The sequence below is a fragment of the Lepus europaeus genome, chromosome 15, assembly GCF_033115175.1.
Source record: "Lepus europaeus isolate LE1 chromosome 15, mLepTim1.pri, whole genome shotgun sequence".
NCBI lineage: Eukaryota > Metazoa > Chordata > Mammalia > Lagomorpha > Leporidae > Lepus > Lepus europaeus.
In genome coordinates, this window is record NC_084841.1 from 70,507,860 (window position 1) to 70,533,491 (window position 25,632).

General features: G+C 38.1%; 1 protein-coding gene across 4 annotated transcripts; it reads left to right on the plus strand.

Moving 5' to 3' along the window:
- The first annotated feature begins 8 nt into the window (after positions 1 to 8).
- GIN1 (gypsy retrotransposon integrase 1) lies at positions 9 to 21,909 on the plus strand. 4 transcript variants are annotated; one of them, XM_062212347.1, is made up of 8 exons: positions 11 to 352; positions 6,155 to 6,300; positions 7,897 to 8,090; positions 9,527 to 9,832; positions 11,398 to 11,589; positions 11,991 to 12,167; positions 12,577 to 12,862; positions 21,217 to 21,902. In XM_062212347.1, exons 1-8 carry the CDS (start codon positions 117 to 119, stop codon positions 21,489 to 21,491), a joined length of 1,812 nt encoding a protein of 603 aa, XP_062068331.1. In that variant the 5' UTR covers positions 11 to 116; the 3' UTR covers positions 21,492 to 21,902. The 4 variants fall into 4 exon arrangements, with proteins under 4 accessions (XP_062068332.1, XP_062068331.1, XP_062068333.1 ...); XM_062212349.1 differs by lacking the exon at positions 11 to 352 and adding an exon at positions 1,254 to 1,302 and having other exon boundaries at positions 21,217 to 21,904; XM_062212350.1 differs by lacking the exon at positions 11 to 352 and adding an exon at positions 3,662 to 3,684 and having other exon boundaries at positions 21,217 to 21,904.
- Positions 21,910 to 25,632: the final 3,723 nt, after the last annotated feature.

Genomic DNA, 25,632 nt, shown 5'->3' on the forward strand with positions numbered 1-25,632 from the left:
GGGCCGGGATGGGTGGTGCTTCGAGAGACTCCAAGCCGCACGCGTGGACGCGGGTCTTCTCCCTTCAGTAGCAACTGAAGGGCCCCATTGAGGCACCTTCAGCACCACTACACCTCATGAATCTCGGGCACGCCTCTTCCCCGCCCGCCTTGGGTCTCACACCGAAAGCTCGCCGTGCGGAACAACTTCCGGCAGGAGCCAAACGAGCCTTCCTAACCTCTCCGGACCGAGTTTCCGCCTCCCGCAAAAGGACGCCGCTCTTAACGTCCCGGCTGGAGTTCCGCTTCCGGAAGCACCACATAAGTCGCGGGAGGCAGCTTAAATCCTGTCGTTTGCCTTTAGGACCACCTTGGTGAGCGGTCATTCTGGTGTCCTTTGTGATACCTACTCTTTTTAATGTTTTTTTTTTTTTTTTTTTTTAGTAAAGTGAGGTGGCCCCTGACAGTCATTTCACAACCATCGGCTTCCACGGGCCTGAAGGAAGGTTTCGCGGAGCCGGTGGAGATGTTGCGCAGGCGCTCTAGGGGCGGGAGGGCCGTGGGCGTTGCGCCGTTCCGCGTGAGCTGAGCGGTAGCTGGGCGAGCAGAGCCTGCGACTGCTGGGGTCCCGCTTTCCTTAGCGGTCATTCGCAGGTTAGGCTTGGACTTTACCGGCCAGAATCGAGTAACCAGCCATGGCAACGCTTCCTGGTGCCCGAGACCCCCGGGCTTGCGCGGGCTCGCTAGCCGAGGCGGCGGGTCGCTGTTTGTGGAATTTTACCCCAAATTAAAATCCCCTATGGCGGGAAAAAATGGAACCCAGGGAGCAGGCTTGCCGTGTTAAAGGGAAACGCACACATTTTTCCCCCGGTGTGGATTGCCCTCCAGTGGGCGTGACTGAGCCCAAGCAGAGCTGTCGCTTCCAAGTGGAAACCCGAGTGCCGCGCGTGGCCTCGAAGTCTGCACCTGGAGACGAGGGCGCTTCTGGAGGAAGGAATGTGATCCTTCAGCTGGAGCCGGTACTGGAGGAGGATCAGGCGTGTTCAGGGTTCCCCGCCTTTGGCGCTAGGCAGCAGCTGTGCCTAAAGGGACTCAGGAGAAGTCTGAATCCAAGGTCACGTGTGCATTGAAATATTGACTGCGTTTAAGTTGGAACGCGTGCGTGTTGCACCACCTGGGCTTCAGGTTGTGGCCTGGGTGGCTTTCACCCTCCTTGAAACTCAGTTACAGCCTGATTTTATCTAAAATGTTGCTTAACTGCCTTATTTTCTTGGCCACACAAGGTCAGGCTATCAAAAGGGTTACGCAATAAGTATTTCCACAGGTATTTGTTGATTTTATTTGATACTGCGCAAGGGAGAGTGTGAAGAGCACAAACAAATATCCCGACATTCCTTTTGCAAACCTCTTGTAGTCAGCCTCCTTCAGTACTTTTTCCTAAACCTAATTTGTTGGAAATTCCAAGCTAAAGAAAGCCTAAAATGATATCCATTTATGTAATTCAAACCAGTTTAGTCTCCCTTACAGCTGTTACCTCTGCTTAATAATCTTTAAAGATACTTGATTAAATTGGTCCTGGGTAGGACAGTTTAAAACTATTTTCTCAGATTAACTACTCAAATGCATGCTTTGTAGGGACCAAGTGTTGACTGATCGTTGAAAAGGAAAAGAAAAACTGATTCAAATTCTTTATCATATATGTGTATTTCCAATATTTTCTCCCAGCTATGATTTTATGATTTCTCTTGCTTTCTTAACAGTATCTTTTAAAAAAACCTAAGTCTTTTTTTTTTTTTTTTTTTTTTTAAGGATGGTGCATTTTGTTCTACAGGAAGTCACTGCCAAACTCGAGGTCTCATATTTTCCTTTTTCTCTCATAGACATTCTGGCAGGTTTAGGTGTACATTTAGGCCTATCACCCATTATGAGTTCATCTTTTTTCATATGGATGTTCAATTTTTCCAGCATTTATTGGAAAGAATATTCTTTTTCCATTGAATTGACTTGGCACCTTTGTTGCAAATCAGTTTATCATATCTGAGCCCTATTCTGTTTCATGGAACTGTGGCTGTTATGCTAGTACCACACATCTTGATTACCATAGCATTATTAGAAGTCTTAAAATCAGGTAATGTGAAGTTCTTAAATTGTGTTCATTTTCCAAAGTTGTTTTCACATCTACAGGTTCCTTAATTTTCCTTTCAATTTTAGAACCTGTCTATCCATTTCTACAAAAGAGCTTCCTTGGTTTCTCTTTGGGATTGCATTGAGAGCATAGATCAGTTTGGGGAGAATTGTCGTCCTAATGAATTTGTCCAGTTTTTTTTCCCCCCTCATTATTGGAGAAGGAGTGGCTCTTTCCAGCTTTCTAGTCTGTACAGAAGCCTGCATGGAAATTTGTCAATGGTACTTCAGAAAGAAATAACTACCCTTGTTCTCTTTATTATTCTTATTGGAAGAAATCACAAGACTGATTGCTGTTTTAAAATACACAAAGACTGGTTATCTCCCTCTTTGTCAGTTGGATGCTGTTCCTGACTGCCCTCTCAGGAACCTCAAGCCATCAGTCTCATAACTTTCTCTCCTGTTTCCAGTTCTCTCTCCAGAAACCCTTCTCTTAGCATTAAACTTTTATCCCCTTCTTGAAACAAAACAGTCTCTCTGTTTAATTTTTTTTATGTTTTAGTTCATAGTAAAATACTTTAATATGAAACCGTGTGAAGCCATTTCAGCATGTAACCGTCATCAATATTCATCCCCAGAATGCTTCATCTTGTGTAACTGAGGCTTTGCACCCGTTAAACAGTAACTCCCCTCTCCCCGACTTCAGACCCCTGTTGTACTTTCTGTACCACTGTCGTACTTTCTGTCTCTGAATTTAACTTTCTCGTACTTGTGTAAGTAGAATCATACAAATGGTATTTGTCTTTTTGTGATTGGTTTATTCCACTTAGTAAGATTCCCTCAAGATTCATCTACAGTGCAGCATGTATTAAAATCTCCTCCCCTGTTAAGACTGACTAATATTTCATTGTATTTAGATACCATACTTTGTTGAAACTCCTGGCCATAATGGTTAAACTCAAGCTTACTAAATCCATTTTTTCAGTGCCTACTCATTTCTTACGTTGTTGCAGTCTGAATTCCACCTGTCCTGCTCTAATAAACCTGTCCTCCTACTTCCTTTTTTTTTTTTTTTAATTTATTTATTTGACAGAGTTAGACAGTGAGAGAGAGAGAGAGAGAAAAGTCTTCCTTCCGTTGGTTCACCCTCCAGATGGCCAGCTGGGACAGAATCCGGCGCCCCGACAGGGACTAGAACTCGGTGTGCTGGCGCTGCAAGGCGGAGGATTAGCCTATTGAGCCGCAGCGCCGGCCTTACTGCTCCTACTTCTAAGATTAGAAAGACTGTATGTACTGTGTATGTGTCCTTTTTACATACTTATTTAAAAGGTATCTTCTCCCAGTCTATCACCTTTTCATATTGATGGTATTTTTCAATGAGTTTTGATTTTCATAATGTCTTGTCAAATGTTTTTTTTTTTTTTTCTTCTATAGATAATGTTTGTTGTGTCCTACTTAGGAAATTTTGGCTATCCCAATGTTTTCAAGATCTTTTCATATTTTTCTTAGAAAAGCTTTGTCATTTATCATTCATTTTTAGGTTTATGATTTATCTGGAATTAATCATTGTGGAAGACGTGAGGTAGGAGGTTAAAGTTTATTCTTTCCCTATATAGAATTCCAGTTGTTCCCTCATCATTTATTGAAAAGATCATCTCTTCCCCTATTGTCTTAAAAATTCTGTTGTAAACCAACTGATTTTATATTTGTGTAGCTAATTCTGGACTCTGTTCCTGTCAGTAATCTTATGTTTGTTTGTTTGTTATGTCAGTAATACACTGTATTATTTATTTTTTATAGAAAGTCTTAAAATCAAGTCTACTTATTTTTGAGATGTTTTAGAAACTGACAATTACATTTGTTTGATTTGGAGGTACAGCCATCTTTTGTAAAATAAAAAAGTCACATGTAATGTTTAATGGAAAATGAATTTAAATAACAAATTTTTATAACACTTTTATTTATTTTACTTTTGATTGACAAAGTATATGTATTTGGGTACAAAGTGGGATGTTTTAGTACTTCTATGTATTGTGTAATCAAGTTAGGGTAATTAGTATGTCCATCAGCTTTAAAATTTATCATTTTTATGGCAATAACATTAAAAATATTCTAGCCATTTCAAAAGATACATGACATAATTGTACATATATTATTGTTAACCATAGTCAATTTCTTTAATACTTTATAGGAGAGAAAACCCTGCTTTTTAGGTTATGAGGAGTCCGTGTTAGCATTATAGAATCTTTGTTTTTAAAATGGTTCATAATTTATGCTAACCTATGATTAAGTGGATATTAGAAATGACTGGTATTGTGTCAGAAGTTATAAAAAGATCAGAAAGATAGTTATTGAATGTTCAGAGGCCTGAATATTAGGAGAAGGGACTTTATCCACTATTTAAGCCATGGCCGTAGGGCCAGTCTGTTCTGCTTTGTCCCTACATCCTCTCTGTAGTAATATACTCTTTTAAAAAGTCTTATCCATAGATCCTCTAGTGGTCAGTAAACAGCCATATTATTTTTAGAATTTCAAAACTGTGAGTATTTGCATCAATCAGAGACTTATCAGGAAACAGAAGATATATTCTGAGATTTTGAAGAAATTGAGTGAAACTTTCATTTGTGGATGTGTGGGCAGGGACTAAGAAGCTTGGAGACTAATAAAAATAGTTAGACTCTAGGGCTGAAGTGTCAAAGACAAGACATGAAACAGACTTCAGTGAGGACTAGGCACAGGGAAGAAAGGCTCCCCCACAGGAGCTGTGTTTGTTGGGGGGGTTACAGCTTAATCCAAGGAAAAAGCTAGGAAATAAATATCCTGACCTCTGTCTTCTGTGTTCTGATTTGCCTGCCACTGCCTTCCATGGGACAGTTCCTACTGGAAAACTATAAAAGCAGTCTCTAAGGGTCAATGTCTTAGGGCACAGCAACTGGGAGAGAAAGGCCACAGTTGACTCTGGGAGATTGGGCTGGTAGCAAGCAAAAGAACCAGAAAATAATAGTTTCTTTCAACTGAAAATAGGAAAGCAAGGATTTTTGTTGTTGTTACTGTTAAAGCATTTCCCATGTTACTCATGGTCTGTAATAAAAATGGATTTTGTTTTGTTTTTGCCAGTGTAGCCAGTTTTTCTTTATAACATTGATGAGGTATCCATAGTACCAAAAATCATTTCTGTTTATGAAAAAAGTTTATGTGGAGTTCTTAAAAGCGGATGATACCTGGCTGCAAAAGATCTTCTCTGTCATAGATCATTTGAACATTTCCAAAATACATCTAATATATGATTTGAATAAGTGATTTTTTGCATTTTTGCAATGGTTATATATATATTTAACAATAATAGGGACCGGTATTGTGGCACGGCAGGTTAAGCCCCCATCTGCAGTGCTGCATCCCATATATGTGCCAGCTCAAGCCCAGGCTGCTTCACTTCAGATCCAGCTGCCTGCTCAGTGCATCTGGGAAGGCAGAGGGAGATGGCCCAAGTACTTGGGCCTCTACCTCCCACATGGGAGACCCTGGATGGAGTCCAGAGCTCATAGCTTTGGCTTGGCCAGTCCCAGCCATTGCAGCCATTTGGGGACTAATCCAACAGATGGAAGATATCTCTCTCTCTCTGTCTCTGTAACTCTGCCTTTCAAATAAATAAGTAAATCTTTATAAAGGAAAAAAACTGTATTTTCCCACTATAATCTATTACCCTTAATTTAAATATGGCATAATAACATTTCAACTGATGGCAGTGAAATTTCCAAGCAAATCTTTTGAAGTATACTTCCTTTTTTTTCTCAGTATGTGGAAAATTTGCAGCATTTCTTACCTCGTGGATAGAGACAAGATAATTTGTCATGATGTGTCTCAAAAATAGCATCTGAATATTTTAGTTCATATTCATCTCTCTGTTCCTTTTCTGTCCTACAATTATCTCCATCACAGATAATATTCTGGGAATGCTCAGTTCATACGTAAGCAGAAGTATGACAGAAGCCTGGATTGAAATAGCAACAGCATTAGCTTAGCATTCAAGTTCTATCTTTAATTTTTACTAGGTTTGCAATGGTCCGTAGTGGAAAAAATGGTGACCTGCATCTTAAACAGATTGCATATTATAAACGAACTGGTGAATATCATCCAACTACACTGCCAAGTGAAAGAAGTGGCATAAGAAGAGCAGCAAAAAAATTTATCTTCAAAGGTAAAATTAATATCCAAAATCTTGAGTTTAGAGTTATAGGTTCGCCACATGTGTTCTTTGTGGAAACCTAAGAGTTTCTGTAGTAGTAGGTTATTGCTAGGCAATTAACAGTCTAATTGATGATACTTCAGTCAAAAGTAAAATAAAAATCACACTGAAGCTAACCGAAGGCCAATAAACATGAAAAGATGAATTTAATTATAGACAGAAGATAATGCTATGCAAGAAAATAAAATATTTACCTAAATTACCTTCTCCTGCTTTTGTCCTCCAGTGATTCCTGCTCTGCTAGTGCCCTGACACACACTGATGCCACTGTCAGTGAGGAACTCACTTGGTGCTTAAAATGAATTGTTAACTAGCTTGGTTACTAAAATGAAAAGTTGATGGAACTGGCTGTATTTCCATGATTCCCCCCCTCTGCTTCCTTTGTAAATATTCTCAGGGTTTATATAGGCTTTGGAATCCTGAGTGCATTGAATACTGGAAAGGCAATGGCATATCTATATTGAAAGGTTAGGATAATTTTTCCTTCTTTTTTCCTCTTCTTCAAATGGTAAGATAGGTTTGGAGTGAAATAAGTGACAAATACCTAACTGAATGCTAGCGATGTCAATGGAAGTTTTGTCTGTAGGTATAGCATTAGGCTTTGTGCAAAGCAGGTAAGGAAAGTTGAAGACAGTAAGTGAATGCCTGCCCATATCTCCCTGTGCATACCCCTACAAGTAACTCCCTTATGCTTAAGAATAGGCAGGCCCGTTAGACTTAGACTACAGTGGGCACTCATTCATTCATTTAATCATTTATCTAAAAACGCTTACTGAGTTCCTATTAAGTGCTGATCTCATCCTAAGCCTTGGAGATACAGTGATGGATAGGGCAAATATGATTCCTGCCCTGGGTTGATTACCTTCTAATGTAAGTGAGCAGTGTTCCACTCTGCATGTGCTTAAGCTTAAGCACATTGGTAACATGATGGTGTATTCTGGAGTGTAAATAGCCGCCGTATCCACACTGCAGAGGTGGTGATTCACTCTGTACCCTGGTTGCTGCCCTTTGCAGATTCTTCTCAGGTATCGTTCTAAGAAAAACAGAACTATCTTGAAAATTAAAGTTCTCTCACATTCTCATTTTACCATCCCTACCTTCCACTCAAATCTAGAAAAACCTGAGAGATGATTGCTTACAAAACTAGTTATGATGAAATACTATTTTAACAGTCCCAAGAAACTGCTTATCTATACATATTTCCTTGTAAGTTTATGCCATTTTTAGAGCCACTTGCAAATATTTTCCTAGTTTGAGTACTTCCATGGCAAGCTAACTTCCTATTGCCACAGTTAGGAGTGCGACATGCTTTGATGAACAAGGCAGAGCTACTCGTATTGGTAGCAAGACAATTAGAGCAGCTAGTGGTCTTCCTATGTATCTAGTAAGAATAACAACTGATCTTTCAGATCACACAAGTAAATGCTCTGAATGGAGGTTTTAGAAGAAGCAAGCAAATCCCTCATGTTTGAGATAAGGCTTTGATTACTTTAAAACTACAGAGGTCTCTAAAATTTGCAGTTAATCTTTTGGCATCATTTATTCCAGAAAAAAAGCTGTTTTATGTTGGAAAAGACAGAAAACAAAATCGCTTGGTAATCGTCTCAGAAGAGGAAAAAAAGAAAGTCCTAAGAGAATGCCATGAAAATGACACTGGAGCTCATCACGGCATATCCAGAACCCTCACTTTAGTAGAAACCAGTTACTATTGGACTTCTGTGACCAATGATGTCAAACAGTGGGTATGGCTTATGTATTTAGAATATTTTGAATATTATCAAATATTCAGAATTCAATATTGCTCCAAATTTACTCTGGGTATCACTTCTCATTAAATACTTTATGGGTAGTTTTTGTACAAAAGAGACATTTAAATGGAGTTCTGTTTTCTTCCACAGTTATTTCAAATCACCAAAGTATGATTTAAACAAGAAAAAGGCATTATTTAAATGTTTGAAAATACCATATTTATACAAATTGTATAGAACCAGATTTTTAGTATTGAATTGCTTTGTGTTGCTTAAATTTAAATGGGACTGAAATTGATTTGAGTAAATCATTATCCTTCATTGTGATCGTAAAAAATTTTCTGTACTGAGGGGAATATTTTCAAAAGAAGTCAAGCCCAGTATGGGTTTTCACGAGATGGAAAATGTCAGACCCGGCAAAGCCCAGATCGAAATCGTGAAGATAATGAAATAAGTCTGACTTCTGTATCTTTACAGCCTATCAGGACCTTCAAATCTTCTAATAGAAAATTCATCTGGGAAGTATGATGTTCTTGCTCAAAGGTCCTCTGATCTGTACTCCTTTTAGCGTACTGTTTATCAAGTGCTGGGAATTGCTTGGTACACGTGTAAGATCTCTTTAGTAATTCTGGTTACTAAATTACTGATATCCGCCTTCAGAAGCTACCATGCATTACTTTACAGTTAGTGAAATCTTTATCAAATCCTTGTCATTTGAGAATGGATATGCTTTTTTGAAACAGATGATTTTTAATAAATTCAAAAAGGGTAGGTAATTTTAATCAAAAGTAATTTTGACTATATGAGATGATTTTTCAGTTTTTCTTCAGAGGTTAGTTTGAAAATAGTTTTCAAAGTGCAGTTCCGAAGATACGTTGAGCAATGGCAGTGTCCATAAACTGATCAGCTGATCCCTTCTCATCTTACTCAAAAGCACCAGGACAGCAAAGGCTTTGTCTTTGTTTTTGCTTGTTTTTTCCTAGAACCTGGAGAAATTTGTGGCATCTATAAAAACTGACTGAAATTATATTTCAATAAATGCTGTTTGAATAGATAATAAATGAACTTTTTAGAGTGATATTTTGAGAAGGAATCATCTTTTGTGTCTAGAAATTATTGTATATTTACATGCTGATTTAAATTATAGAATAAAATCTATTCCTTTAATAAATATTTATTGAATATGAACCAGGATTATGCTTCATGTGCGTAAGACTTCATAAGATGTTCCCTTAGTAATAGTAGTGACTAATATTTCCTTGATCTGTTCTCAGTCCAGAAGTTTCTCTTCAAAATATAAAGTAGCTATTAACCATTCTAAAATTCAGATTTATAAAATTGTTTTTATATTATATTGATTGTGTTAACAGTTATGTGTGTGTATGTAAATATATATATATATGTGCATTTTATTGTGTGCCTCTTTGTAGGTATATGCTTGTCAGCATTGTCAAGTGGCAAAAAATACAGTTATTCTAGCACCTAAACAGCACCTTCTCAAGGTAGAAAATCCATGGAGTATAGTTACTGTTGATCTGATGGGACCTTTTCATACAAGCAAGAGAAGTCATGTGTATGCTATAATCATGACAGATTTGTTCACAAAATGGGTGATGATTTTACCTCTGTGTGATGTTTCAGCATCAGAAATTTCCAAAGCTATTATCAATGTATTTTTCTTATATGGACCTCCTCAGAAAATAATAATGGACCAGAGAGATGAATTCATTCAACAGGTAAGATAAATAAACATAGGTGTGGGAGCATATCTTACTCCCTTTCAGGGTCCAGCATACCACAGGTGGTTGAACTAGAAATTAGGAGACCAGAGTTTTGCTGTTTACTATGCCACTAGGAAATTGTAAAACTGTTTTCAGGGTTCTTCAAACTAAAACCAAAGTAATCTAAATGTTAAAGTGGTCATAGATCATTAAAACCACAGTAATTCTTAAAACTACAGACATTCTTAACTCAATTTGACAAAGATATAAAACAAAATTTTACAGAACTATTTTTGCAGCATATTTAAAAAGACTATTTATTTTCAAGATCAGAGTTACAGAGAGAGCGAGCGAGCGCACGCACAAGAGACAGATCTTCTACCCACCGGTTCACTCCCCTGATGGCCACAATGGCCAGGGCTGGGCCAGGCAGGAGCCAGGAGCTTCATCCAGGTCTCCCACATGTGTGGCAGGAGCACAAACACTTGGGCCATCTTCTGTTTTCCCAGGCCATTTACAAGGAGCTGGATCAGAAGTGGAGTAACTGGGACACAAACTAACACCAATTTGGTATCGTAGGTGGCGACTTTACCCAATATGCCACAATACCTTATTCAGACTGATGAGATTATAGATTTTTTTTCTTAGTTTTTCAGTTTATATGTACTGTGATTTTGTTGCTTTAATGATTGCTTGAGTTGAAAGTATGAACAATCCATTGTGTTTTAATAAAAATTACTGGTGCTGGGACCCGTATTGTCACGCAGGAGGTTAAGCTGTTTTGCAACACCAGTCTCTCATAGAACACCAGTTCATATCCCAGCTGCTCCCCTTCTGATCCAGCTGCCTGGTAATGCAATTGGGAAAGAAGCAGATAGCCCAGTGCCTGGACCCCTGCCATCCACATGGCAGGTGGAATTCCCGCTTCAACTTGGCCCAACCCCAGCCTTTAGAGGAGTGAAACAGTGGATTAGCACTCCCTCTTATCTTGTTTTGTTTTGGTTTTTTTTTTTTTTTTTTTTTTTTTTTTTTTTTTTTTTTTTTTTTTTGACAGTGAGAGAGACAAAGAAAGGTCTTCCTTCTGTTGGTTCACCCCCCAAATGGCCGCTTCGGCCCGCGCTGCACTGATCCGAAGCCAGGAGCCAGGTGCCTCCTCCTGGTCTCCCATGCGGGTACAGGGCCCAAGCACTTGGGCCATCCTCCACTGCCTTCCCAGGCCACAGCAGAGCTGGACTGGCAGAGGAGCAACCAGGACTAGAACCTGGCACCCATATGGGATGCAGGTGCTGCAGGTGTAAGATTAACCAAGTGAGCCACGGTGCCAGCCCCAACTTCTTATCTTTAAAATGGGATTAATCATACCTTATAAACTTGCAAAGTTTAATGGTAATATAAAGCATCTACTATGATGACCAGCATGTAGTAAGGACTCAGTGCTAACTTCTATTTTAAACAAAATATGTATCTTTTTTATATACAATGGCTTGGTCAGTGAAAAAATTTCAAGTTTTTTAAAAAAAATCAATTGAAAAAATATTACATTAATTTTAAAAGTTAGCTTTGTTTTATGTATGTTTCAGATCAATGTTGAATTGTGTGGATTGTTTGGCACAAAGCAAATTGTGATTTCTCACACCTCTGGAACTATTAATCCAATTGAAAGTACATCTAGCACAATCAAAACATTTCTTGCCAAGCACTGTGTGGAGCATCCAGACACCTGGGACGATCACCTGTTGGCTGTTTCATTTGCCTTCAATATCACTCACTTGGTGTGTTCCTATTTATAATCTTTTTTTTTTTTTTTTTGAAAGGCAAAGTTACACAGAGAGGCAGAGGCAGAGAGAGAGAGAACTTCCACCTGCTGGTTCACTCCCCAGATGGCTGCAATGGCTGGAGCTGGGTCTATCTGAAGCCAGGAGCCAGGTGCTTCCTCCTGGTCTCCCACTTGGGCCATCTACTGCTTTCCCAGGCCGTAGCAGAGAGCAGGATCAGAATTAGAGCAGCCGGATCTCCAGCTGGTACCCACATGGGATGACAGCAGTGCAGATGGCAGCTACACCTGCTATGCCACAGTGCCCACCCTCCTTTTTATAATTCTGTATTTCTGAGTTATGATTATCTCTTGCTAGATAAATGTTTTATTACAAATTTGCTATTTTCCTTAAATTAGGAGCCTACTAAAAATACACCATATTTTCAAATGTTTAATCGAAATGCTTACCTGCCTGAGACATCAGACTGCCTTAATGAAGTGGATGGTGACAATACAAGTATGTTTGCCAGAATTCTTGCTGCAGTTAAAGAAGCTGATAAAACAACGGAGGATAAGACAACTTCAGTGGGCCAGGTGATTCTCTTTAATAGTAAAACTCTATGAAGTGATATTAAAAAAATAATTTCAGTATATACCAATAAGTGTGCATATATACACACACACATATACAAAAACATACAATATACCCTTAAGCCAAAATGTGTTATTTATCATGTTCTGCTTCTCTAGGTTAAATAGTAGTATGGTTTTTAGCTAAAAACCATGAATTTTGGAATCGAATTTTGGATTGAAATGGATGGTCTTGCTACTTTCAAGTTGCTTGACTTTGGCAAATTCCTTAACCCATGTTAATGCTTTGAGATGTTGTTTTAAGAATTCAGAAGGATTCGTGTTTACCTTTTACTTATCATTATCTGCACTTAACTCTCAAGAAATTACAATTCTTTCATTCTTTATTCTTTTTTTCCTTTTACATTTGCAGATGAAGAACAACAATGTGGATGAACTAAATAAAAGCAAGATCATTGTTAAAAAGAAACCAAAGCAATTAAATCCTTTTCATTTGAAAGTCGGTCATGAAGTTTTGAGACAAAGGAAAAATTGGTGGAAGGATGGTCGTTTCCAGTCTGAATGGGTTGGTCCTTGTGTCATAGACTATATTACAGACAGTGGATGTGCTGTTCTCAGAGACAACACTGGAGCTAGACTTAAAAGACCTATCAAAATGTCCCATCTTAAGCCCTATGTGAGAGAATCCAGTGAACAAGGTAAGTGTCTGTCACTTTTCTATATTTTTACTTTCTTCAAGTGAGGCGAGAAATTAAAAATACAAGAAATCTTTCTTCATCTCTATGAATAAGTTTCCTTTTCCCTCTCATTTCTATGGTTGGTATAGTTTTAGATATCCTGGGTAGTCTCTTTTATTAGAATGCCTCTTCTGGACCTGTCAGGCTTGTGAGCGATTTTACTTTGAAATCTATGTGTTTCTCATAATACATAGGGGAGATACTGAACTTGTTTCACAGAGGAAGGATTACATCTGTTTTCACTTTCACAGTATCCTGTTAATCAATTTGTGCCTCATTTTCACATAGAAAAACAGAAACTAAGATCATTAGTGTATAGTCCAAGCATACTAGAATCTAGTTGTAAAAAGAATAAATTTGGATACTTAAAAATGTTACTAATTTTTTTAAGATTTATTTTATTTATTTGAAAGGCAGATTTACATAGAGAGAGAGAGAGGGAGAGAGAGATCTTCCATCCGCTGTTTCACTCCCCAAATGGCCACAATAGCTGTGGCTGGGCCAGGCCAAAGACAGGAATCAGGAGCTTCATCCAGATCTCACATGTGGGTGCTGTAGCTCAGGCACTTTGGCTGTCCTCCACCGCTTTCCCAAGCACATTAGCGGGCAGCTGTATCAGAAGTGGGACAGCTGGGAGTCGAACTGGTGCTCAAATGGGATGCTGACATTGCAGGTGGCAGCTTAACCCAGTATGCCTCAACACTGAGCCCTAGTCATTGATCTTTACTATTGCTTCATAGTGAGGTCATGGATGGAGGCAGATGAGGGTACATGGTAGTGTGTATTCAAAATGCTGTAGGATAGAAAGTGACAGTACTCTAAATACAGCTATACTTACCCTACAAATATGGCTGGTTCTTAACAGGATATTCTAATCTCTGCAACCCTTCTCCCCCATAGATTAATTTAAGGACATTTTTGTCAGGACTTTAAGCTCCCTACTTTATCAAAACTTTCATTTTGTCCTGTTTTATCTGAGGTAGATTACTGAAGTGGAGTTAACTGGTACCTTAGTTAATTATGCTTTTGCTGTTAAGCAAGATAAAGCATTAATATTATTTGAATATCATTAACAATGGAAGCTAAATTTATTATATTTGTATACCTCATAAACAATTAAGTTATTTAACCAAGTAAGTAAATAACAAGAGCAACAGCAACAAATAACCTGCACCTGCCCTATTCCTTTTTTTAGACGTGAAGTTCCCCAAGAGCTGCCTAGTAGCTCAGCTCTGCTTTGGATCTGGCCACAACTCTTGTGAGAAGAGCTCTGTCCTTCTTTCTGTGCCAGATCCAGTTGGTGTAGTCATAAATTTATCTTGGACTGTGTTCTAATTCTGAAAACTCACAACTTCATTCTCTTGGCTAGAAGAAAAGCACTGTCATTTATTTTACCTTTTCTCAGTTCTGCGCTACTCTTTATGGTCATTCCCTTCCACAGTGAAGTATGAAAACAAATATTCTGGTAACGGGTCTGTTCCACCTCAACATGATTTTCTTTTTACTCTTTGGTACTTGCTTCCTTCTAAGGTGTTAATGTTCCTTAATTAATACACAATTTACATTTAAAATGTTGCTAGACCAGGATGTATTTCAACATTTTGCAATTTTGATCTTGCCAAATGCTTTCTTAGAAAGGAGAACAGATATTTTGCTGCTTCCGAATCTTTCAGAGCCCAGCTGAGAACAGTTTCTAAACAAAGGCTATAAAATTTTTTGCCTCACGCTTGAATTCTCTGCAGCTGTTTTTTTCGCTAATATAAGGAAACTGTAATAGTACTAGTGATATACGTGTAAGGAACCTGAAATTGGTGAATTTGTTTTAGTTTTTCTTGGTAACCAAAGGAAATAGTTACTAATCTGGCCATCCTAGAATCTAGTTTTTAAGTACAATTTTTTGTGTTTCTCTCATTTGTAGAAATTCCAAATAAATGTAATTTCTACTATCTTTTTCTTCATTATCACATTTTCCTGAAAATTTTCACTTCACAAGCTGATTATGTAATGTTTGAGCTGAATTTAAAGCAAGCATATTATCTTTAAAGAATCATCCAATATTTTTATTTGATATAGATTTGATATAAATTTAATTTGATATGAATCCAAAGGAACTGTAAGTTTGTCTGTCTATACTTGTCATTGTTGCTTTTTTTTTTTTAACCACCCTTAAGACTTCATAGCTGTATTAAAGACTCAGTGTCTAAAGCCTGATATAATTGTATTGCCAGCTTCTTATCCCTGCTTATCTACAATATAATGTAGAAAATCACATTCAATCTAAGTCTATAATATTTTTCATAGCTGTTTTAAGGCCTAGTTGGTATTTTGTCTAGTACAATGCCAAATAGTTTTTCAGACTAATTATTTAATAAGAAAATTTAAAATATAGTATCTTTGTAATCATGTTCCCCTTTGAAAGGAAAAATGATGTTATTGACTCATTTCCACTGAGGTGGATTTTTTTTCCATGATCTAATAGTTAATTAAAATATATGGCTAGAACTTTCTCTTAAAGAGATTTTAAAGATTTTATTTGAGAGGCAGAGTTACAGACAGAGAGGCAGAGACAGAGAAAAAAGTCTTCCATCCACTTGGTTGTGCCCCAAATGGCTGCAGTGGCTGGAGCAGGGCCAGTCTGAAGCATGGAACCGGGAGCTTCCTCCAGATCTCCCATGTAAGTGCAGGGGCCCAAGCACCTGGGCCCTCTTTCACTGCTTCCCTAGGCCATCAGCAGAGAGCTGGATCAGGAGCAGCTGGGACACCAACCGGTGCCCATGTGGGATGCCAGCACCGCAGGCAGAGGCTCAACCTACTGTGCCACAGTGCCGGCCCCTGAGATAGATTTTGAGCAGTAGTTTTTAATTTATTTCATTTTGTTTCTGATATATGTTGGTCTACCAAAGGTTTTAGTCCGATTTTCCTTCATAATTGAATATACCTAGTCTCCTTTTGTGTAATGATTGTCATTATTATAAAAGGTCCTATTGCTGCTATAACAAATTACTACAGATACAGTGGCTTAAAATAACACAAACTTATTATCTTACAGTTTTGCAGGTTAGAGGTCCAACGTAGGTGACACTGTAAGATTAAAGCCTTGGCAGGATTGCGTTCCTTTATGGAGGCAGTAAAGGAGAAACCATTTCTTTGTTCCAGTTTCTAGAGGCTGTCCTCCTTGGTTTGTGGTCTTTTTTCTGTCTTCAAAACCAGCGGTGGTGGGTTCAGTCCTTCACACATCGTATCACTCCAGCCTCTAAGATAGTCTCCTTATTTTGAGATGCATCCCGTCACTGCCTTAATTCTCTTTTGCCTTGTAAGGTTGCATAGTCAGTTTCCAGGGAGTACTATGTGGAGACATCTTAGGGGCCTATCTTCTGCCTTCCACACTTACAATCCACATTCATGAAACAAAGTAAAACAGCCTCAATGGTGGTAAGGTCCTGATCTTGACATTCTTACTAACACAGTTTATGCAGAGTCTTCCACTGGCCTCTCGGTTGTATAATCTCTAAGCCCAGAGTTGTTTCAGTTGTGTGCTGATAGTATTAGTTATTATAATAACAATATGTAGTATTACATTATAGTTATTACTTGTTGTTTTATCCTGAAAAAGGATATAGAATATGACAGCACTTTCTAATAGTTTGAGGATTATCAGAGAATCTGTAGGATTAGGTTAATCATCTCTCTTCAGGATAAGAAAATTAAGACATCGAAGCCTTGTATTTTTCTAACTATTTGAAGAAATAAATTAATGCAACTCCTTCAAACTTTTGTGAGGTTTTGATTTTAATTTATTTTCTTCCTTTGGAGGAATATAAAACCAATTTTTTATTCTCATTTTTTAGTCCTTCCAACTGCATAGGAAAAAGTATGTTGAAACTGCTGATAACACATTGCTGAAACATCTTTAAATTACCTCAGTTTCAAAGAAACTGTGGATTTAATTCAGTCTGATCAAGACTGAAAAGATGCCTTTATCCAACAGATATCATAATAATAATGACATTAATAGAATGAGAAAAGAACATTGCTTGGTAAAAATCTATATTATGTAACTCAGAAAATTCCTTTAATATGGTATGTTTCTTTCCTATCCCTACTCTGCTGTTTTGAGGATAAAAGCCTCATCATGTTCTTTTCTATATCCCTAACCCAGGATTGTTCTAAATCAGCATTTCCAATAGAAATATGTTGTAAAAACTGTACAGTATATAATTCTAAATTTTCTAATAGCAATATTTCAAAAGTGTGAAGAAATAGGTAAAAAGAATTTTAATAATATATGTCCTATAACCCCAAATGTTAATTCACCATATATATAGGGCTGCAAGAGTGTCTTTTCTGTTCATCTTTTTTAAAATTGAAGAGCATTTCAATTGGCTGCAGTAGATTTCAACCATAGTAGGAGTTATAACATATGTGATCTTTGTGGGTGAATTAGATTTTGTTTTTTTCTACACAAACAGGCTCTTGACATCTTTGGAATAATTTTCTATTTTGTATAAAGTGATTTGTGTAGAATTTGCTGAGAATAATCCTTGTTCGCCACAGTTTTATTATAACAAAGTACTTTAAAGGTTAACACTTACTGAAAACCAAAAGTGTGTGTATGTATGCTTTTAGTACGTATTGAGGGTTTCCTCTAACAAAGTCCCTTTGTTTCTAAAATCCAGTGTAACTATGTGGCATTTAAGCTTATAGTTTCTGAATACATTTCCAGCAAATGAAACTGATGACTCTACGAGCTTATATCTAGGTATGTTTTTCCCAGTTGATAGGTTTCCCGGCCATGTTTTTCTAAACTAGAACTGCTTCATCTGTATGGAAAAGCTTTTTTTTTTTTTTAACAAAAATACAAGAGAACAAATCCATTTTTATTTATTTACTTTGTAGTGGTTTGAATCCTTGAGGGGTACAGCATCACCCAGATTATGTGTCTAATGGCCCTCTCAGGAAGGTTGCTTCAGAATTTGGCATGAACGATGCCACTGTCTTCATGAGCATGACTTACCTTTCCCCAGATTACTCTGACTTTGTTAGTTTTGCGGCCAGGAGTCACTATGGTATTCTCTGCTTTGTACACATGAACACATCTCTTGTCCGAATAGAATTCAGTTTCATCACGAGCATAAACACCTCAATTTTAACAAGTGCTGTGTGCTCCCTTTGGTTCTGGAGACCTCACTTAGAGCCGGCAAAAGTGGCACCTGGACATAGTTAGTTGCCTTTTAGATGTCCTATTACCAACAAGCCTCCACAGGCTCCAAGATGGCAAAAAGGGCAAGCATTTTTCTGTCAGTAGGTTAATAGTGAACGTCAATGTTGAACTTGTAAAAATATATTCAGTGGTTCGTTGTCATTGGTCCTTTGTTCTTCCTTCTTGCTGCTGTCAGGCATAACATTTCTCACAATTTAGTTCTTGTCTTGCAGAATTATTCCTTTTGTCCAGGAAATCATCCCACACCTATCATCTTAACATCTTCAATTACCCATACTTTTATTCTGTCATAAATATGTGTAACTTCTTGTCATCTTTCAACCTATTCACTGTTTTTGCATTAATAAGATATGGTGAGGTTAAATTTGGAAAACCTTTCAAAATTGAAATACCAAATGTGCTTTGCCTAATGAAGAACTAAGTGGCCATACAAGCCCACTTATGTCATCCGTTGGTAGAGAGCATAGCTTTTATGTGATTAACTATTAAAGATTATAAATAGTTCCTAAATTTACAAACTTCTGGGTTGCAATAGACTCGACTCAATGAGCTTTTTTTTTTTCTTTTTTTTTAGATTTATTTATTTACTTGAAAGTCAGAGTTACACAGAGAGAGAAGAGGCAGAGAGAGAGACAGAGAGGTCTTCCATCTGATGGTTCACTCCCCAGTTGGCTGCAGCAGCCAGAACTGCGCCATTACAAAGCCAGGAGCCCGGAGCTTCTTCTGGGTCTCCCACGTGCGTGCAGAGGCCCAAGGGTTTGGGCCATCTTCTACTGCTTTCCCAGGCTATAGCAGAGAGCTGGATCGGAAGTGGAGCAGCCAGGACTCAAACCAGCGCCCATATGGGATGCCAGCGCCTCAGGCCAGGGCATTAACCCACTGTGACACAGCCCTGGCCCTTCAATGAGCTTTTTAAATATAATTATATGGATGGGTTGAATAGATTGCTTTTCAAGATAGAATAGCAAATTTATCTGCTCTGAGAAACTTTCATTGATTACTAATTTAAATGGGCAATGGATCTTCCTTTCGTTGGAAGTTAAAATTTAAAGACTCTTTGGGACCAGAACTGTGGTGTGGCAGCTAAAGCCACCGTGTGCAGTGCCGACACCCTTGTAGGCTCTGGTTCAAGTCCTGGCTGCTCCACTTCCTATCCAGCTCTTTGCTATGGCCTGGAAAAGCAGTGGAAGATGATCCAAGTGCTTGGACCTCTGCACCTGCGTGGGAGACCCAGAAGAAGCTCCTGGCTCCTGGCTTCAGATTGGTGCAGTTCAGGCTGTTGCAGCCATTTGGGGAGTGAATCAGCAGATGGAAGATCTCTCTCTCTCTCTCCCCCGCTCTCTCTCTCTCTCTCTCTCTTTCTGCCTCTCTGTAACTCTGCCTTTCAAATAATAAATAAATCTTTAAAAAATTTTAAAAACTCTAAGCTATTAAAATCTTCAAGAGAATCTGTTCATGTTTGGGCAGAAAATCTGGAAAGAAACCAGGTCAGGAAATTAATGAGCTGTGGTGGAAGACTTCCTTGTTGAAATGAATTAAAGTATCAGATAGGGAGGAATCCCTTTATGCTGCTTCAGTATCAGTTTGACATTCATTTTAAGCATTTTTTCTTGATGTTAATGATATATTTGTTCAAAGTAGAATAAAATGCAGACAAGGAAGATTCCTTATAAGTCTTTCTACCTGGATTAGGTAGGCCTTAAAAGTTCCTATGAACTTTGGTAACAAATTAGGTTTCAGGGCCGGGGCTTTGGCTCACTTGGTTAATCCTCCTCCTGCGGCGCCAGCATCCCATATGGGCGCCAGGTTCTAGTCCCGGTTGCTCCTCTTCCAGTCCAGCTCTCTGCTGTGGCCCTGGAGGGCAGTGGAGGATGGCCCAAGTGCTTGGGCCCCTGCACCCACATGGGAGACCAGGAAGAAGCACCTGGCTCCTGGCTTCGGATTGGCGCAGCTCCAGCCGTAGTGGCCATTTGGGGAGTGAACCAATGGAAGGAAGATCTTTCTCTCTATCTCTGTCTTTCTCACTGTCTATAACTCTATCTGTCAAAAAAAAAAAAATTCTTATGAACTTTGGTAACAAATTAGGTTTAAATAACTAATCTTTTTAAGTTGATCATTGCAGCCTGCTTCCTTATACTTTCCCAACGCATACACCTGATTCTAGTGACCTTTGTCTTCATTTACTGTACAGTTTCATATTGTAGGAATTTAAACTAATTTTTAGTATGGGCTTTATAAAAATTGAAGCATTATCTAAAATTAATCCTCTAAAGGCAAGGATTTAACAATTCTGTTTGTTAAAATACTTTGATTTCCATATTAATGCATCCTGAAATGCTTTGTAAAGGTATTGAGGATATCATCATTATCAAAAGCAAAGTTTTATAATTTTTTTTCTAATCCAGACCACAATTTCTACTTAAATTCCTGTCCTCCATACTTCCCCCATATATACTAAAGATGGATCAAGGGAACAGGAAATTTTGGCAGTTTTAAAATCCTTTATCTTTTCTGAAATCTTTTTCTTTTTTAAAAAAGTATTTATTTATTATTTGAAAGGCAGAGTTACAGAGTGGAAGAGCGAGAGACAGAGAGAAAGAGACAGAGATCTTTCATCTGCTAGTTCACTTACTCAATGGTCGCAACGGCTGGGGCTGAGCCAGGCTGGAGCCAGGAGCCAGGAGCTTCATCTGGAAGCTGCACACCGGTGGCAGTGGCCCAGACGCTTTGACTACCTTCCACCTTCCACTGTTCATTCCCAGGCACATTAACAGGGAGCTGGATCAAAAGTGAAGCAGCTAGGACTCCAACTGGTACCCATATGGGATACTGGTGTTGTAGGTGGCAGCTTAATCCATTGTGCTACAATGCTAGCCCCATTGCATTCTTTTCTATGTGAACTGTCAAATGTGTATCTTATTTTATTCATTCTTTAACTTGTGTAAATTATTTAGTACATAGGAGAACTGCCCAGAAGTTAATCTTCATAGTTAATTTTTATTATGTGGAATTTTGTTCTTCATGTAACATTATGTAATTTTAAAATGTTTAATTATAGTTCAAAAAGGCCAACTTATGATATCTTTTCTTTTAGACAGTCTTTATCTCTTGCAAGGCTCAATAGTGGCAGATCATGACTACATTGGATTGCCTGACCTTCCAGTTGGAGCATACCAAGCAAATATTCTTGTAGAAGATGCAACTATTGGTGTAGTTGATAATGAATTACTGACACCAAGCAAGGATCGTGAACTCTTAGAATATAGAAGTGTCAAAATCTCTCCATTGATGGAAGATCATGGTACTCTTGAAAAACAGACTTTCAGTCTATTGGACTCTTCAAATCAAGTCCTTGAGTACTTAAGTTAATAAATACTAGCATTTATTTAAAATGTTTGTTTAGAATGTATGAATCCCTTAAATCTTGATATTTTATGCAATAAAAAATATTGTATAGGATAAATGTTTTGACACTCTTTTAATGACTAAATCCTGAAGGTATATTTTCTAACTATTTATTTATGTAAATTTGTGCCACATTTGACTATCAGTATACATATAATGAATAAAGACAAAGGAAGAATACAATATATAGAAATGAGTTTTTCTTCTAAAAAGAGAACAGGCAAAGCACCTTTACTTCTAAGGAAATAAATCCCAGCTCAAAACTCAACTTTTTTCTGGTATTGATATATAACTATTTTCAGTTTTTTTTTCTGGAAAATCTTACCCTTTTAAAAAATAAATTTGAGCTACCTAGAATGTAATTAAATAAGTACCAAATCAACTGTAACAATGAATGAGGTGAATTTTCTATGTCACTGGAACTTCATATTATAAAAAATGTCTTAGATTGCTTACTGAGCTTTTATAAGATTTTGGTAATTTCAAATTATCTAATTTGTTATATAAGTTCAAGATCAGAGTCTGAAACTGTTTTTTTGAATCTACTCATTTCTGTATTAAAGCATCCATTAAAATATTTTTCTACAATCTTAAAAAATATAAATAATAATGAATATCAAAGATTTTAAACTATAATTTCTATATCACTCATTTTATTCAACCAACTTTTAGTATATAGCAGTATGGAAAATTACCTTTCCTCACATGGCACTTACTATCTGGTTAGAAATATAGACCATTATAAGCTGTGTACAACACAAACTACAAGTTAGTAAATCCTAAATTCCAGGAAAAAAGTATAGAGAATGTACAATAGGGAGGCAAAACAGAGCAGTCAATTCTGAACCTGAAACGTAGGTTATCCTCACCTAAGAGGGCTCAGATGAGTTTGTCCTTGAGAAATGCAGAGGATTTGGAGAGAAAGAACCAGAGAATAAGGGGAGAAGAGATGCACAGTGACAGCAGGTATTAGAGTGATGCACAGAAGACCAGGCTTTTTATTTTCCACCCTCCTCAGGGTAAACTGAAGTAACAAAGGTAGGTGGATGAAGCTGAAAAGGTAAGTAGGAAACACTGTGGCAAGCTTTGAATACTGGTAAGGGGTGACAGATGTCCCCAAAAATTTGTATGTGGAAGTCCTAATTTTTGGTATCTCAGAATTTGGCCTTAGTTGGAAACAGTGTTAGCATATTGGAATAGGATGAGCTCTAATCCAGTATGACTGATGTTATAAACAGTGGGAAATATGGACACAGACTCAGGAGAATGCCATGTGAAAATGAAGCTGGAGACTGAGTTGATACTTCTAAAAACCCAGAAATGCCAAAGGTTACCAGACCAGAAGCTGAGACACGCAGCCCTCAGATGGAATCAACCTTGTCTGTACCTTCATCTTGGACTTCTGCCTCCAGAACCGTGAGACAGTCAAATTCTCTATTGTTTAAGCCCCGTACAGTTTGTGGTACTCTCTTACAGTAGCCCTGGCAAGCTAATACAAATACCTAGCGAAATTATTTATTTTCTGAGAGCAAAAACCTCTGAAAGTCTTTGTATGAAACTGTTATGATCAGAATGATGTTTTAGGAAATTTAACCTGGCAGCTAGTAAAGAACAGGTTAGAGGAAGAGAGAAAAAAGATGTGACAATTAGTTGATAGAGTTTTGCAGTAATGGTAAGTAATAAACTAAACTGGGCCTATAGTAATGGTAATGAATGGAGTTTATATTAATTAAGATTGTTATAGAGTATTTTTATCTCCCATTTTATTTATCGAGCACAGTGAACAGTAATGTGTGCTTTTGAAAATGGAGACTACTCATTTAGGAAGAAAGATTAAATTGTTTAATATGATTGGAAGGAAGAAAGAATTTGGAGGAAAGAAATCAATCCAGGTAGGACATCACCTTACGGACAAAATTCATAGTAGAATTTCAGAAAGAAACCTTAAGAAAACATAATTGTTTCAAACGGTGATACCAGTAAATGCTCCCATCAGAGAAATGAATTCATGCTGTCATCATATTGTATCCTCTTGGTAAATTTAAGGGGTCATGTCTTTAGCTCAGATGAAATGGTATTCTTCTGTGATTATCTGACAAAATCAGCTATTTTCCCTCATTGCGTTTATGTAACATTTTTTTATATAAATTGAAGATTTCATGTATTTAATATATGCAATTTTAAGTACATAATGGTACTTCCCACACTCCCTCCATTTCCATTTCAATAAAGCAGAGTCATTTTAGAATTAAAAAATTCCGAGCATTTAAAAAAAAAATTCTGCCTTCCTTAAACAATTTCTCATCAAACAGACTTTTGTTCTGCATGTATCCATCATGTTAGGCTAGATTATTCTGTGTCAAACCACCCCAAACAAAGCTTTATTTCTTGGCCATGCCTTATTTACCTCTTAGTTCATCAAGTCCTTGGCTCTGTTTTTATCCTTTACAATTCCAAGTTGTAGAGTGATGGTGTCTCGCCTCTGGAATAGCGCCACTAACCATGGCCTGGGATAAAGAACATAGTGAACTGTGCACTAGATCTTAAAACACGGTGAAGTTACACATATCCTTCTATTGCGTTGCCCAAACCCAGTCATAGACTGCTAATGAGTATGGGGTTTCTTTTTGTGGTTACAACAGTGTTCAAAATTAGTGGTGATGACCTCTTAACAGTACAATAAAATCTGAATTTTGCAGTGTACATGGGCACTCCATACCTGGCCCCTAGTCTGTCCCAGCAGACTGGCACCAGGCTGGACCCTGTGGACCAGGCCACAGACCAGCCCACCTGAGGCCTCCACCAGATTGCCCTCCCACAATCTCTGGAAAAGCAGAGTGGGAAGGGCTTTCCCTGCCAAGGCAGTCTGTAAAGTCTGGAACAAGTGGCTGCCTCTTCAAATGCACAGACAGTAACATGGAGGTAAGGATCATGAACAGTCTAGGATAACACCAAAGGATCACAATAATGCACCAGGAACTAACCCTAAAGAAATGGAGATCTCAGGTTGCCTGACAAATAATTCAAAATGATTGTCTGAAACAAGATTTGTGTGCTAAAAGAGGATGCGGGCAACTAAACAAAATCACAGAAATGATACATGAACATAATAAAAAGCTTAACAAAGAAAAGCTATAAAGAACCAAATGAATTCTGGAGCAGAAGGCATGACTCAAAAATTTGGCAGAGACCTTCAACAACAGATTCAATCAAGAATAGGACTTACAGGACACCTTTCAAATGAACCAAAATATAGGGAGTACTAAAGGGATCAGAGAAGGAAAGAGGAAAAGAACTTATGTAAGGGAATATCAGAAAGCTGTCCATTTGCAGAGAGAGAAATGAATGTCCAGTTCCTTGAATCCCAAAGAATCTTAGAAGTATTTAAGAAATCCTCATCAAGATATAATGAATTCTCAGAAGTCAAAAGAGTTTTGAAAACAGCAAGAGAAAAGCAGTGTAACATATCCCGAATATATCAGCAACTTAAAAAACTCAACAATAAAAAAACAGCCAAAACAGTTGAGAAAAAGACTTCAATAGACAGTACTCAAAAGAAGAAATACAGGCCAGCGCCGCGGGTCACTAGGCTAATCCTCTGCCTGCGGCACCAGCACCCAGGGTTCTAGTCCTGGTTGGGGCACTGGTTCTATCCCAGTTGCTCCTCTTCCAATCCAGCTCTCTGCTGTGGCACGGGAAGGCGGTGGAGGATGGCCCAGGTCCTTGGGCCCTGCACCCGCATGGGAGACCAGAAGGAAGCACCTGGCTCCTGGCTTTGGATTGGTGCAGTGCACCGGCCATGGTGGCCATTTTGGGGGGTGAACCAATGGAAGGAAGACCTTTCTCTCTGTGTCCAAAAAAAAAAAAAAAATACAAATGGCCAACAAATTTATGAAAACATGCTCAACATTACTAGCCATCTGGGTAATGTAAAGACCGCAATGAGATACCACCTCACTCCTGTCAGAATGGCTAAAATCCAAAACACAGTAACAAGTGGTGCTGGCGAGAATGTGGAGAAAGGGGAACACTTACATACTGTTGGTGGGAATGTAAATTAATGTGGCTACTGTGGAAAACTGGAAATTTCTTAAAAGACTAGAAA

Coding starts and splice junctions, on each gene's coding strand:
- GIN1 (XM_062212347.1), top strand. CDS start 117: ATGAATCTCGGGCACGCCTCTTCCCCGCCCGCCTTGGGTCTCACACCG. Junction 6,301..7,896: donor AAAAAAATTTATCTTCAAAG/GTAAAATTAATA, acceptor CATTTATTCCAG/AAAAAAAGCTGTTTTATGTT. Junction 9,833..11,397: donor GAGATGAATTCATTCAACAG/GTAAGATAAATA, acceptor TGTATGTTTCAG/ATCAATGTTGAATTGTGTGG.